This window comes from Phaethon lepturus, unplaced genomic scaffold (assembly GCF_000687285.1).
Source record: "Phaethon lepturus isolate BGI_N335 unplaced genomic scaffold, ASM68728v1 scaffold6309, whole genome shotgun sequence".
NCBI lineage: Eukaryota > Metazoa > Chordata > Aves > Phaethontiformes > Phaethontidae > Phaethon > Phaethon lepturus.
In genome coordinates, this window is record NW_010565413.1 from 25735 (window position 1) to 41989 (window position 16255).

The following is a 16255-nucleotide window of genomic DNA, read 5'->3' on the forward strand; positions in this document are numbered from 1 at the left end:
TTTGGTCAGACACCTTCCAGCCCCCTGCTTCCCTCCAAGATGTATCTGAGAAACAGATACATTGCTTCCCTTGACATTAAGGGAAGCACTGCAGAGCAGAAGACAAGGTGGGACTAAGCAGCATGGAGGAGTTTTCTGCATCCCTGTTCACCCAGAAGTACTCTAGCTATGTGAAGATGCAATTCCTTCATTTTCTGCATCACAAAGAGAAACGGAAGGTTTTCCTCCTATTTCTACTATATATTTGCTACAAGAAACTGAAATCAGATTCTAGAGAGAGAATCATTAAGCTAGGAATCCTTGAGGCAACTATCACCTAATACTATAATCCCATCTGGTCCACCAATATAGAATGACAAAATCTTGATGAAAAGGTCTTCAGGGAAGTAGCTTCCTTCCACCAAGTACTTGCACCTTTAGCCTTTTTAGTGCAGAGTGGAGGATATGCCATCCTCTCCCCTAATTCTCATCTCTAGGAAGGACAACAATATTGCATAAACAATATTGTACATAGAACACTCAGCACATACTTTTTCCCTGTGAAGTGTGATATACTTTATCTTAATCTTGGTAAATATTTTTTAAAACTTGTATGCAAAAACATGAGAAGAAACAGCTTAGAACACCACATGGATGTACAACTACACATATGGACATAAGCATACCAGGCTTAAGAGCAATCCAGCCACCCTTTTCTTGTTGGTGCATCCATGCGTTCCAGCCTCTTGCTCCTTTTTCTCCAATTCGTGGTTCTCCACTATCCCAAAAGGGTTCAAAGAATTCCACCTGTTGTTTTTGGCAGGGGGAACCAAAATAAAACATATAGAAAAATCATTTTTGCTGTTGTACAGACACTACCTGGGTCAACTTACATTTTCCAAACCTACAATCACTGATCTGGGTGCAACTTCCGTAATCTGAAGACTTTGTTAGTTAGCTGAAGAATTAGCAAGAACAACTGAGTACTTCAATTATGCCTGTGGCACAGCAGGACTGTCATCAGCTCTTCTCATCAAAGTAAAGAGTGTTTTTAAAAGGTATGAGGCTTTAAAGAAAGCAAAAGACTTTTGTGCCAAATGTCCTATACAGAACCTTCAAAAAGAAGGATCCAAAGTCCCCAAGATGTGGCTTTCAGAAACCAAATCTCCTCTCTCTCCTGTCTTCCATGGGACCATAAAGAATTTGGCTAATGGGATGTTAATTCAGACAATCATACACCTATGGTCAAATCAAAATGTTACTGTTTGACATAAATATGACTGGATTGAGGACAAGAGAAAAAGATCAGCAAGGCCTTTCACCTCTGAGGTTTCAGGGTGGTCAACAACTTCAGGGCACTTTGCAGCAAATCAGAAGTCCAGGGTTCCAGCCCTGATTTTGTCATTCCCTGTATGCAGTCTATCACTTTTAGACTCATCAGTTAGCCCCCCTGCTTTGTGTATACTTAGCCCTAATGACTGTCTCTCTCCTATTACATGCTTCTGCTGTGTACCAAAACTTGGCTTGAGCAAGGAGATGTGACTGTTAATACAAATATTAACAATAAAATTTACTCTAGAAAAATCAAGCATCAACATATCAGAAAATGCAGGGCTTACAATAATTTCAAAATCTAATTCTGCTCCTCATGGATTTATTCTTTGCTCTGAGTGAGAAACTGAACTGTGAAAACAGTATGAAAACAAGTCATTCAAGATTGAGTCATAATGCTTTGGTAAGAGGGCAGAATGGGCAATCAGCTGTAAATTTGGCATTTTCCTATTTTCAAGAACTGCACTTTCCAACCTAAACACTGTCCTTTTAAATTGAGGTGCCTTTCTATCCTGCTTTCTTACGAGTTTCTTAAACACTACAGATAATCTTGCAGTTTTTCAAATGATTGGAAGTATAACTCGAGTTTTACCTGTATAAATATACCAAATCTCCCATCCTGAATGATAATTATGATTGAACTCTAAACTTTTGTCTCTTTAAGAGGACTCCGCTACTATTTAAACTACAAGATTGATCCACTGATGGGTAACTTCATTAATCTAGAGAGCAAAAAATGGAGCCTTAGTAGTGGTTGCTGGGGAAGGTGGTGAGGTAATAGAACGAAATTCAATTTCTGTCTTCTACGGTAGCCCAGTTGCCTAACTGGTGGCCCTCTCTACCACTCATTAAAAAGGAAGCATCTCCCAACAACTCAGTGGGATGATGCCACACTGGCAACAGCCCCCTCTAAATATTAACTTCTTGATTATTATTGGGGTGCATGCCCAACACTGTCCTGAGCAAATCAAGTGGAAAAAGTGATTTAGTACTTTAACAGAACAAGCTGAATGGACTCTCATGGATCAAATAAAAGATACTTCAAAGCATGAAGTTGCTCCTAATGTAGCTGTCAAAGAATTACCGAAAACAACAGGTAACAGAGAACCTAAGAAATATTTGCAAGAACTGTCTAGAACAGAAAGAGATTTTAGGTCCTATCAGCTTTCTCCATCAAAAGTAACAAAACAACAGCAGTTTTGGGGAAAACAAGCAGGGGAAGTGCCAACTAGACAGAGACATTGGTCAGCCAGCTCATTTTTTTCCATCTTTAATTAGTAAAAAAGAAGACATGAAATGACTGGTTATCACACTTCTATTATAAAGAATAGAAGCAGCCATTTGGCATGTAGTTCCAGAGGACCCACAACCATTTTTCCAATGCAAGCATCACCTTGAAAAACTGCAAAGTAAGTTGTCATTCAAAATATTTCCCTATATCTTTAAAAATTCACCAACATTTTTCTGCTACAGCATTCTCGGTAATGCACAAGGATATTCACCCATTTAAATGGAAATTGCTACCTGTCCCCTTGTTGGCAGATCTTTCACACTGTCAGGTTTAAAGAAGGTGAAGTCAATCAGCGCCTGAAACAAAGACACTGCCTTCTCAGAATGGCCAGCCTGTCTCAGAAAGTGGCACTGCTGAATAAATATAGCTGTAAAGTAAAGAAGATAAAACTTTAATATTTCAAATAAGTTTTGTTGCAAAGTATTTTATTACAGCCGACAAATATACAAAAGACATACATGAAGTGCTGTAGAGCATAATTGTTCTGTAATAGTATCAAAATCCAAAACACTGGGAGTAACTAGCAAAAACACACGTGAAAACTGTTGTAGTTTAATTAAGACCTCCCACTTTAAATGCACCAAAGACATGACTTTTTATTCATGCCATACACGCACTGTCCTTGTTGATGAATAAAAGTTATACGCAATGGTCCCAGCTTCTGTTCATCCAGCGTATGTCAGAGTGGGTCACAGCCCTCTTTGAAGATGATGGGCATTATTACTGTGTGAATTGTAAGTGATTGCAACAAAAATCCTTTTTGCCCCATTTTTGCATGAGACTGTTACATTGGTAATATGTTGGTAATACACTGTTTTCATTCTAACTATCACTCCTATTTTCTTTTCCTCTATATAAGAACTCAGTTAAGAGAAGTCCAGTCTTTTGGACAAAAGTGTTACTGCTTGGAAGTAGAGGAGTCCTATCCCTTGCTCTTCAACAAATTATTTCTGTAATCACTGACATATCCCTACCACACACTGAGCCTTAAGTCTCAGCTTAAGAAGGGAAGCAAAGCCCCAGTTTTTCTATTCATGTATTTGCAATGAGAGTCTTAAATGAAAGGGCTGGAGAAGTAACAGGTATTATAAACACCTCTACTACTAGGCAGTTCAAGGACATTTCAGAGTTATTCTATCACTCCAAATTACAGTCAAGTCTTAACAAAACAGTGGCTGTTCAAAAATCAAATTGCTTTAAATTACAGTCTTAACTGTCTTGCAAAAAACACCCAAAATCCATAAGTCAAGATTAAAATAAATCATTGACAGTTTTGAAAATGGTTCTTCAAAAACTATTATTTCTTCACTAAATACGTTGACTTTGGAGGGTTTTGAACAATCAAAATATTTGTCTAGATATACACATGTAACAACACAGGTTGGCTTCAATTGTTTCCAATTATCATCCTCTGTTTTAGTACTAAGAAGTGGCAAATTGTTTACTCCTTTTAGCTGTACTCAGATTTACATCACATGTGTGCACATAAAAACTTGAATTCAGTTAGAATATACAAACTACACATTTCACCTAATTTTGCAAAGTCAATGACTGTTTCTGATAATAAAGACTCTGAGACTTCTGTAAATATTTATACAATAAAAAGTATTCTTAAGTATATAATAGAATCTTCCAAAGTATTTTAAACAATTTAGGCACTGTGTCCAACTGACACTGAAAAAGTTGTCCTTTCCTAGTTTCTCAGCTTCAAACAGATGAACTTGGATGAAAATAGCCTGAATGCATAGAATATCTCATCAGGACTTGCTGCCAAACCGGAGTCAAAAATAAATTATAGCATAACATTTTCTGAATGATAAAAAAGAAAACGGTATTTGAAGAAATGCAAATATCAGCATTTTCTTTGTGGTAAAAGCTGAAAACAGCAGAGTCCATGTTGCTAAGATACTTCTGCAGCTGAACTGACCTAAAAGATAAGGATGTTTCTCCCCAGCCAATAAGTATAATTTGAAAAACAGAACTCCCTTTCCACAGCAAAATTTGAAAATGCTCACCTTTATCTACCTTATATTAACAGTTCCTAGTAAATTTAAAATAGTACTAATTGTTATTTCAACATTTAAGTAAAAACTGATCTATAATTTTAAATTTTTAATGGCTTGCTTAAATTTCATCTTTTAAAAACACACCCACCTATTTCCAAGCTGATAGTACTGCATACTGAATTGAACACTAGATGGCATGGTGCACTGCTATTCAAAATTAGCTTACACTTTGTCATTAGCAAAGGTTAAAGGTTGAAGATACAAGCCTAGCATACATCTACACTGCTGCTCACCTCATAATTATTTGTGAAACTCTTTGTATATTTCTCTTAACAAACAATTTGGTAATGTTCCCAGTAAATACACTTGACAGTTCAAATCCAAACTCAAGAATTTGATAGTTGAGTCACTAAAAAAACCCAAACCCTCAGATCAATAAGTCTCCCCTCTGGAAATTTCTCCACTCCTATCATTTGAATTCCAAAGGGGGAAAAAAAACAGGGGTAAAAAACCCCCAAACTCAAAGCCCTCAACAGTGTTCATAAACAAATCACTTGAGTCTAATACAGAACAAGAAGACAGTAAAAATGGAACGGAAACACAAAGTAAGTTGAGTTCATTTTCATTTTAACCTATCTATAGACATTGCCAGGAAACCAGTATTTTGAAAAATGTCAATCTAATATAGTCAACAAGTTAAAGGAACTCCATTAAAAAAAGTAAAATGTCTCACAGCACTTGACAAATAGTATTTAATGAGCCAAGTATGTTCTGTGCAGGAAAAAAAAAAAAGGAATACCTTCCTGTTTTAAAAAAATAGATAGTGAATAAAACATTTGTCCTGAGAATCATTCATTGCGGTTAGTATACAAAGAGACTGGAGTGTTGGAAATCAGAGACAGTAGAAGCAATTAGAAGCTATTAGGCAGTACAGTATCCACCTGCCAGCACAGGATTTTTCCTTTACAGCATCTTTTCCAGTGCTTGATCCAAGATGGATCAACAGAGAACCATAAGAGATCTGAACACCTGAAACTAATTTGTAATCCAGCATCTCAATCTATAAATCCAGACTGGATATTGCATTAACAGCATCATTGCTCAAACAGCAGTTACAGGACTTGGATAAAAATAAGAGGTTCCTTGGACTGTGCCACACATGAAGAAATGTGGACTGCTTCATAACACTCTCCTCTAGATTGAAAACAAATTTTAAAAGGAAAAAAAAAGAAACAAAAACATATTCATGGCGACACTAATTTCCCCCTCCTCAAGGTATTTATAGATTAATAATCACAATGACCTCCGAAAGTAGAGAAGCAAAATTAAAATGGGATAGGTTAAGTCGTTTAGCTCCAAATAAATTTAAAGCCCATGCCAGAACTGAGCATGAACTTGTTTCTTCCCTGGATCCAGTCCAGCATCCTAACCATCTGACTAGTTTTCCTTCCAGGGTTAATAAGTGGTAGATATATGCATACAATTAATACAAAAGGCATGGTCACATGGTATTACAGTTTAGAATTCTCCATCTATGAACTGTGATGCTCAAGAAAACTCACTCCAGATTTCCCATATCCCTTCTCTTTTCTGGATTAAAGTAATTAACTATAAAACTTCTGAAAAGGAGAAAATTGTTTCTTTCACAAGCCAACCTTTTTTTTTTAATAAATATTTTGCAAAGATAAAGCACGTCTCTTGTCACGATTGGAGAATTGCAGCCAACGGCCATTTGTACTGCAAACTGCTCAGCACATTAGACTTTACTGGATGTTATACCACAAATTCTCTTGGGGAAGAAAAGCATCTGCTATATCTGTATTTGGTTGGAATATCTGCTTTAATTCTCAGCTAAAAATCATGATGCCTGGCATTTTGAAGAAAATAAAAACTTCCTGTAATACATAGGAAAGTCTATTCTTATAAAGAATGTAGTCAACTCCTACAAAGACCATTCTGACCATAACATGAAATAGAAAGAACCTTACCTAGCATAGCTTCTTCTGTGCCAGGCAGTAGAGGATGTGATACCATGCTGCCATCCTTTACAGCTGCCAATGTAGTCAAACATTTTCCATAAAGACTATTGATTTTTGAAACAGAGAAGGTAGTGAACTGACTTTGACAGAACAGGAGATATTTCTTCCACAGCTCCGCATTATTGGGATGTAAGAAAATTAGCTTCTGCCATTCTTTGATCAAAGCTGGTGGTTCCCAGAATTCTGTGCAAAGCTTCAGCCTGGCAAGTTTCAGATCAACGTTACCTGGATTGCTCTCAATTGCCCTCTCTAGAATAGCCAGCTTCTTTTCTAAGATAAACTTCAGTGATTTTCTTTTTACTTCCTGCTCTCCCTTACTGTCATATGGGCTAGGTCCTCTCATTAATTCATCCTTAAAACAAGAAGAAAAATTATTACAACATTAGTAAGAATCATCACTAGAATCACAAGAATGCCGATGTTTGTGAAGATGAATTAACAGCTCGTTCTTTATTTATTACTTATAATAAGCAACCAGGTCTGTCAGAACACATACCTGAAAAGAAACAAATTCCATCCAAGCATTAATATCTCTTGGGTTTTCTCTGACTTTCTTGTTATGTTCTTCCACTTTTGTCATTAGAATGGAGTTAATGTTTATCCCAGGCTCTTGAACTGTTTGCTGCGTATTTACATGCTCGTGGTCTGCACTCTTGCACCCTTTTCCTTGTAGCCACACTGTAGTTGATGGATCATAAACCCCAAGAGGATTTACCTCCGTTGTGTTGGAAGGATCATCAGTTTCCATTTGGAAAACTGGTATAAAAGCAGTTGGGTCAGATGTAGAACTCTTATTGCAAACAGGAATCCCATCCGTGTTCAGCATCTTCACATTGTTCTTTGTGAAGTAGCGCTCAGGTCGACTCTGTAATTGCTTCCTTTTTGATGCAGAACTGTCCCAAGTTATACATTGTTTCTTTGCATCTATGCCAAGACAGGACTCTCCTCTTCTTTTGTATCTTAGAACGAAAAATATAATTAAGCATCTTCTAAAATACAGGTTAAAAAAAGATACCTCCTTTTTGAAAGAAAGCATGGAAGTACTTTAATCCAAATTAACCCAAATACTGCATAGACCTTCAAAAGTGTAAGAACTTGGTAACTTTCTCCTTATTTAAGACTTAAATTTACATATTTTTTCAGTGCCATCACAACTTTTATTATACCAAGCTTCCTCTGAGTTCAACAATATCTGTCATACTCAGCAGAAGAAAAATTTATTTCATCCTATCATTTTAAGCCACGCAGACAAATGTGGAGAAAGAACGACAGCATTATTTAAGACTATTTAGATTAGATCATTTTAAACTGAAAAATCAGACACCAGTAGCTCAGTCCAGTAATATCTTTCTATATCCCTAAGCCTCTACCCATTTTATATGCCAAGAAGTGGGCAGTGGGGAGGAAGAAGACAGACCAAGTTCATAAAGGCCACAATAATCCTACGGATTAAGAAAGGTGTATCGGGTCTGCGTAGCAAGGTTTTCATAGCAGGGGGGCTATGGGGGGGGGCTTCTGTGAGCAGCTGGTAGAAGCTTCCCCTATGTCCAACAGAGCCGGTGCCAGCTGGCTCCAAGATGGACCTGCTGCTGGCCAAGGCTGAGCACATCAGGGACAGCGGTAGCACCTCTGTCAGGGGAAAAAAACCCGCGTAACTGCAGCTGGAGGGAGGAGCGAGAACGTGAGAGAAACAGCTCTGCAGACACCAAGGTCAGCAAAGGAGGGGAGGAGGTGCTCCAGAGCAGAGATTCCCCTGCAGCCCCTGGCGAAGACCATGGTGAGGCCGGCTGTGCCCCTGCAGCCCATGGAGCTCCATAGTGGAGCAGATCTCCACCTGCAGCCCACAGAGGACGCCACACCTGGGGGATGCCCAAAGCAGGCTGTGACCCCATGGGAAGCCTGAGCTGGAGCAGGCTCCTGGCAGGACCTGTGGACCTGCGGAGAGAGGAGCCCAGGCTGAAGCAGGTTTGCTGGCAGGACCTGTGACCCTGTGGGGGACCCATGCTAGAGCAGATCGTAAGGAACTGCAGCCTGTGGGAAGGACTCATGTTGGAGAAGTTTGTGGAGAACAGTCTCCCATGGGAGGGACCCCAGGCTGGAGCAGGGGAAGAGTGTGAGGAGTCCTCCCCCTGAGGAGGAAGGAAGAGCAGAGACAACGTGATGAACTGACCACAACCCCCATCCCCATCCCACTGCACCACTGGAAGGGGACGAGGCAGAAAAAATTGGGAGTAAAGTTGAGCCCAGGAAGAAGGGAGGGGTGGGGGGAAGGTGTTTTAAGATTTGGTTTTCTCATTACCCTACTCTGATTTGATTGGTAATAAATTAAAATTCATTTTCCCCAAGTCGAGTCTGGTTTGCCCGTGACAGCAATTGGTGAGTGATCTCTCCCTGTCTTTATCTCAACCCACAAGCTTTTCAATATATTTTCTCTCCCTTGACCAGCTGAGGAGGGGAGTGATTGAGCAGCTTTGGGAACACCTGGCATCCACCCAAGGTCAACCCACCACAAAAAGAAAATACTATCTTAAAATATTACCAAGAAATGTCATTTCAGTGGCAGATGTATTGACGTGCATTGCTAAAATAACACTTCTGATCTCAAACAATAGCTGACAATCCAAAGGTGGCAGAAAATTGGAATGGATTGTAACCAGGCTATTTTACTGCAAAGGTATACACACTACAAAAATAAAACCCAGAAATCCTCCCTCCTCCACAAATAATTACTTTTCATATCTAGTAAATAATTTTCCTTGAGAACATCAAGAAGTGTACATACATAATGCCCAAGCACAGCGTAGGCTGCTTTAGACAGGTTTCTCTATTAATGCTGGTCATCATAGTGCCAGTAACCCACTAAGAATGTTGAAAATGCAATTTCATCTATACACATTTGAAATGTAGCAATGCTTAAGATACCCTTTGGTACAATGTCTGTGTGATCTAACACAGAATCTGTTTGCTAAGAAAGTACCTGCATGGGGTTTTTTTGCAATGATGTAAAACTAGTCCAGTAAGTAAACCTTTTGACAAATCTAGTATGAAATAGTCAGTACCTCCATTTCCCTTTCAGATGCAGAAATGAAACAACAGAGATCAAAAGGGGCACTTGCCCAAAGATATCTAACACAGAACCTGGGATTTCTGACCTCAAAATCATGCTTTTGAATCTGTCCCATGCTGCCACCTCCAGATGGCAGTTCTACAAGTTCACATGCCTGCAGTATATACTGCACAGAGAATGTTTTTAAAAAAATTAGTCATGCACTTTATATTATTTCATGGCATCTTTTGCCCTTTAAAATATTTATGCCCAATGTAAAGTCAAATTTTGAAATAAACTATTCAGTTATCTTACTTTCATCTTCTACATAAAAATTTCACAGCCAGACTCAAGTTAGTGAATTTTGAGATAGTGACTCTGTGGTAATTTGAGTACTAATAGAAACCAACATATTGTACCTTGCTATATCCCCTCGATATAGGGATTTGTAGGCCCAGTTTGCAGGGTCTGGTTTCTTGTCTATTCTGAAGGTTTCTGCTGTGAAAGCCTGGATATCATCAAGCCAAACAGAGCGATTGCTGGTAAGATTTGACGTTTTCTTATCTAGACTGCAGAAAAGGAGGAGTATATTCTCATCATTTGTGCACATATTCAGCATTTACAAAACCTGGGAAACATTACATTTCTGTAGTTCATAATAATTTAATTTACTCAAAGTCATGGTACATGATCTATTATTGCAAAGTCAGTCACACACTCAGAAAAAAAGAACTAGAAACACTAATAGGACCATTGAAACAAAACACAAGCACTCCTTGCACTTCCATAAATTGGATTTACAATTATCAAAGGTAATAACCAGATTTAACCAATCAATTACTTGGCAAGCTGTAATCTAAAAGCCATATATTGCTACTTCTAAAGTTTACTTTTGTCTTAGTAGGATGCTACAATTAAGAAAAAGAGGATTATGTTGATTAGCTGTAGTTATACCCATGCAATTGATAAAACAGTGTGCATTGGAGTGGTTTATGGATTAGTCATACAAATGAACTTAAGTGGAAATGCCACCTGCCTCCAAATGTAGACAACTATGAGCTTCCAATCTGAATTCATGTAAGTATGTATGTAAACACGTAACTTAGTAAATGAGTTTTATAGCCTTGAGAAGCTTTCTACAATTTCACAAGACCTATTGCATTTAGAGCAATTCCGTGGTTCAGGTTTCAAAAACAGTCTACTGACAACTCAATATTCTCTCAGTATCAACAATTTATGGAAAGAAGTAAAAATAGACACTCTGAAAGAACTTCAACCCTTTCATTTGGGCAAAGCACTGGCTAGCTGGCCCAGTCTGACAAACAGCTGATGAACCAGGTTCAGCATGTAAGTCCATTCCATCCAGCCCAGACACCCTCAGCAAAGACATGAGTGACTGGGCAGAGCAGAATGGTCTTCACAGCCGAGTGATTTTCACTGTGCTTCCTCACAGCCAAATAAGCCTTAGGCACCACTAGCCAACAACAGTGTCTTCGTAAGGGAGGAGTTGAGTGTGGCTAGAGGCATCAGACAATACCTCCAGTACCACTGCCATTCTTCCACAGGGAGACAGTGTCAAGATCCCTTGGCATAGACACATGCTCACAAGCCTGTGCTCTCAGCACCTGGTTAATCTGCCTTGAGAAAAGTAGTAAATCGGGGGAGAGTCAAGGACTTCCTGGACTACATCCAGCTGTAACAATTCATGTCACCAAATCCTCACTCTGTCCCCAGGAGCAGCTGCAATGCTGTGAATTAGAGCCAGAGCTGCTGATACTAAAGAAAAAAACAGGAACTAGGGAATCAGAGAGAGGCAAAATGGATGTTCAAATTAGCAAACATGATAAGAAACAGGGAAAGGTGACTTACACAGCCAGTTAGATTGAGCCCCTTTAAATTAAATGATCAAAACCCAACAGACTGAGAAAAGCAGAGCTCAGTATGCCAAACTCCGTGCATTCACAGAACCTCTTTTACTGCTCTGAGATGATGCTAGTCACTCCAGATCTATTTTCTTGTTCCATAAAAACAAATGACACCTCCACTAATTACACAGTACTTTAGAGCTCCTGGAATTAACAAAAAACACCTAGCAAAACAATTTCAGTTGTTCCGATACCCATCTAGATGTACCATGAGCAAGAAGTATGAAGCACACACCATAGAGCAATAAATGGCTGGACATAAAAGAAACGTTAAATCATACAACAAACTTTGTCATAATATGAAAAAAAGGAAATGTTAAGTCTGTGAGGAGGAAGTTATATTACACACAAACCCAGCTGTATATTAAGACTTCTGCACTAATTAAGACTAATGTTTAACACCATTCCTCCCCAAACTCTCCCAAAAGAAGATCCACAAAGGGAAACAACATGCTTACAAAAACTCAACGTAAGCCTCTACACGTCTTTAAAAATATATTTTGTTATCACCATACCATGCTTTGCTCTGCAGAACAGTACTTCACAGAGTATTTTAGTTACCCTTTTTCAAATATGATTAAACAAGTGGTTCTAATTTTATTTTCATTGCTTTGAATGCAGGTTTAGTCATATACAGCTTAGAAAAAAAGACCCACCAGTGGTCAGAATTTCATTCATAAAGTTGAAGACAAGTACAAAACCACAATGAATTTAGATCTTGCATAGTATTAATAAACACATACTTTGCTGCTGCTTCCTTTTCGTGATTTCTGCCACTTCCTGCGGCTTTGTCCTTGATGTGCTTAGTGTCCAGGTCTGATTCGCTGCTACTGGAGTCCCCTTTAGTTTTCTTTTTTGTCTTCTTATAGTGGTGATGTTTTTTCTTTTTCTTTTTCCTTTTCTTACTTGACTGTTTCAGACTCTCATCTGTATCACCTTCTGCTGACAACTCTGATCTTGAAGTAGTCCTGCTTGGAAACAAGTATATATATACCTATACATCTAAGTAGTAAAACTGTAAAGAAATACTGTCATAAGAAAGTTCAGAATCATTTTACCCTTTACCTTTATTTTTGGAGAAGAGAGTTAGCAGCAACACATACAGTGAAAGTGATATAAATCTGTATTAAGTAACAACTATATTTTTTCAGCTGCTGCAATTACTGACAACCATTCTTAAAGTTTTAATTGTCAAAGGCATTTTGATGTGTGATCCCTATAAATATCTATCTGTTATCATCGACAAATTAAAGAAAATGAATGAGCTGGTAATATTTCCTAACTTTGCTAAGACAACTTAGGTCAAGCTAAAGGGATGAGAAATCTTTCAGGGTGGCCTCCAAAAGAAAAAAGTCTGCACTTTTTTTCCTTCTTTATGACTTACATATGAAATATCAAAAACACACTTTTAAAATCAATTCCAGATTAGAAATTCAAAACTCACCAATCAATGAAGAATTTTTGATGATTACTGAATTAATGTTATCAGATAATACAATGTAGTAACAAACATTACATGCAACAAACAACTGACTGACTGAGAGACCACACAAAGGACAGATAGTCTTGGCAAAACACGTGTATTATTGTACATACACTCCCATACTTAGTAATCAACTGAAATAATGGAAGTCTTCTCTAATCCTTAATTAAAGCACAAGCTCTTTTTAAACAGTTTTTCTAGAATGTTTCAATAAAAGGAGTGACAAGTCTCAGTATTGCTAATATGTCAATAAAAGAAAATGCAGCATTTCAGAAGCAAGGCGCCTCAAAAAAAACCCCAAACCTTACAAAATTTATTTAAAGGCAACAAGAAAAAAAAAAGCCATGGGAGAACCATTAAAAGCAGGCCTTTAAAACAAACACATGCTCCCCCCCAAAAAAATAAAACCCCCCAAAAAAACCCCAAAACCCCACCAACTATGTTGGAGTAATTAGTTTTTATTGAACTGAGAATGTACCCTAGTAATAGGCAAAAAGATCAAACATTTCTCTGTTTTTTTTACTAATTCTGTTTCAAAGATTGATTAAATATGGTGGGTTTGCTATGTCATTCTACCTGAATGGTAATTTTTAAATTCCTTAATTTTATTACATTAAAGTCCTGAAAAGATCTGAAAAAATATAAGCAGAATATATGACTGATAAACACATCGGTGACTGCATTTCAATCACACAAAACATGTAAATATAAGAATAAATACACAAAAAGATGTATTCAGCTGTGATTGTTACTATATTCTATATAGTAGCACTTTTATCACATTCTATACAGTATCACTATTCCATATAGTATCACTCTATATATTCAGATACACATTCTCTATCATGACTACCCACAGACATCGTAAACACATCAGTTTGTATCAAATAAAAAGTGACTAAGTTTTTTAACTTGGCAACTGCAAGTTGATCCCATTAATTATTAAATGCTAATAATAGTGTAGATATGCCAAGTATAGCAACTATTCTAGTGAAGGTATTAAAACTAGTTCTTCAGCAAATATAGCTGCTTAAAGTTCATTTTTCTAAATGAATGTATCATCTTTTTCAGTGATCAGCATGTTCTACACAGCCGCACAACTTGAAGCATGTAGTATTTCATTAATTCACATCTTCAACTTGTTTTTAAAAAGTAAAACACTTGACTATGAAATGGCTGATTGAATGGGTTTTCACAGAGAAATCACAATGATGATGCTTAATCTTCACATTATTTCAAGGGTCACTTAGGACATTCAAAAGCTAATGAAAAATCATGATCACTCATTTCCCTTTCCATTCTGAAATAACAATGATTTAAATGCAGTTGTGCAAAAAAGAAAATGGGAATGTAATTGCATAAATATAATTTCTCATTATTTTAAGTTAAAGGATGTGGAAGCATTATTCATACTTATACACATGGCTCGGTTCAAGCCTTTTTAAATCATACAATCATAGAATCATTTAGGTTGGAAAAGACCTTTAAGACAGTGGGATCGAGGACACCACTGCTGAGTGGTGCAGCTGACACACCTGAGGGACAGGATGCCATCCAGAGGGACCTGGACAAGCTTAAGGAGTGGGCCCATGTGAACCTCATGAGGTTCAACAAGGCAAAGGGCAGGTTGGGGCAAACCCCGATAGCAATACAGGCTGAGGAATGAAGGGATTGAGAGCAGCCCTGCTAAGAAGGACTTGGGGGTACTGGCGGATGAAAAGCTGGACATGAGCTGGCAATGTGCGCTCACAGCCCAGAAGGCCAACCATATCCTGGGCTGCATTGTAAGCAGTGTGGCCAGCAGGCTGAGGGAGGTGATTCTGCCCCTCTACTCCCCTCTGGGGAGCCCCCTACCTGCAGTACTGTGTCCAGCTCTGGAGCCCTCAGCCCAGGAAAGACATGGATCTGTTGGAGAGGGTCCCGAGGAGAGCCACAAAAATGATCAGAGGGGAACACCTCTCCTGTGAGGACAGACTGAGAGCGCTGGGAGAAGAGAAGGCTCTGGAGAGACCTTACTGCAGCCTTCCAGTACTCAGAGGGGGCTTATAAGAAAAATGGGGACAGACTTTTTAGTAGGGCCTGTTGCAATAGGACAAGGGGCAATGGTTTTAAACTAAAAGAGGGCAGATTTAGACTCGATATAGGGAAGAAATTTTTCACAGTAAGGGTGGTGAGACAGTGGGACAGGTTTCCCAGAGAGGTGGTAGATGCCCCATCCCTGGAAACATTCAAGGTCAGGTCGGACAGGGCTCTGAGCAACCTGATCTAGTTGAAGATGCCCCTGCTGATTGCAGGGGGTTTGGACTAGGTGACCTTTAAAGGTCCCTTCCAACCCAAACTATTCTATGATTCTATGATCACCAAGTCCAACTGTTAACCTAGCACTGCCAAGTCCAGCAGTAATTCATGTCCCTAAGCACCCTGGCGGAACTTGAGGCCATTTCCTCTTGTCTTATTGCTTATTAGTTGGGAAAAGAGACCGACACCCACCTCGCTATAACCTCCTTCCAGGTAATTGTAGAGAGAGATAAGGTCTTCTCTCAGCCTCTTTTCTCCAGGCTAAATACTGAACAGTGGTATGAAAAGCAGCCCTAAAAGGTCCTGATTTTGGTCTCACATAACAAAAGATAAGTAGGACTAAAGAAAGAGGCTATTTTAAAAGATATTGAAGTATAGTCTACCTTATTAGTGGCGATTTTTCAGGGATGAGATTTGCAACTTCTGTAGTGCGCTGATGCAGTAATAGTGCATCTTCCGTAGAGAAGCTTGGGTTACTAAGCCAGTCCAATTCTGCAGGTAAAGAAAAGTATGCGATCAGTAAAAATTAGCTTGCTATGCTATTTAAAGTTGGGGGTTAATCTAGTCAGCAGACAGCTATATTCACAGCAAATGTCACTAAATCATGTGCAATAATTGAGCATATTGGAAAGCAGTCCATGAAATTTTCATTTAGCAGAACACTAGGTTGTAATGAGGTAAAATATTTAGGAGCTGGAATCTTCCTCTGACATCAGTTTAAGCTTTAAAAACCCCACTCTATAATACTACTTAAAAGTTCATACTGTAAGCAGATAAAAGTATATAGCAGTGTATGAAACATTAAAAAAACAAATCTGTCCAATATTTATTTTTGCCATGTAAAAAGTCTAATTTT

The 16255-nt window shown here is 38.4% G+C and overlaps 1 protein-coding gene across 1 annotated transcript in view; it reads right to left on the reverse strand.

Annotated features, from left to right (window-relative positions):
• The window catches only part of NRDE2 (NRDE-2, necessary for RNA interference, domain containing), a gene marked incomplete at its 5' end in the record, with an annotated part of 29161 nt that extends 13270 nt beyond the window's left edge, over positions 1 to 15891 (reverse strand). The window contains 7 exons of the mRNA XM_010295169.1: positions 666 to 786; positions 2836 to 2969; positions 6597 to 6999; positions 7144 to 7606; positions 10113 to 10262; positions 12362 to 12586; positions 15783 to 15891. Of these exons, the coding sequence (XP_010293471.1) occupies positions 666 to 786; positions 2836 to 2969; positions 6597 to 6999; positions 7144 to 7606; positions 10113 to 10262; positions 12362 to 12586; positions 15783 to 15891 (1605 nt within the window). The remainder of the gene's footprint in view (positions 1 to 665; positions 787 to 2835; positions 2970 to 6596; positions 7000 to 7143; positions 7607 to 10112; positions 10263 to 12361; positions 12587 to 15782) is intronic.
• Positions 15892 to 16255: the final 364 nt, after the last annotated feature.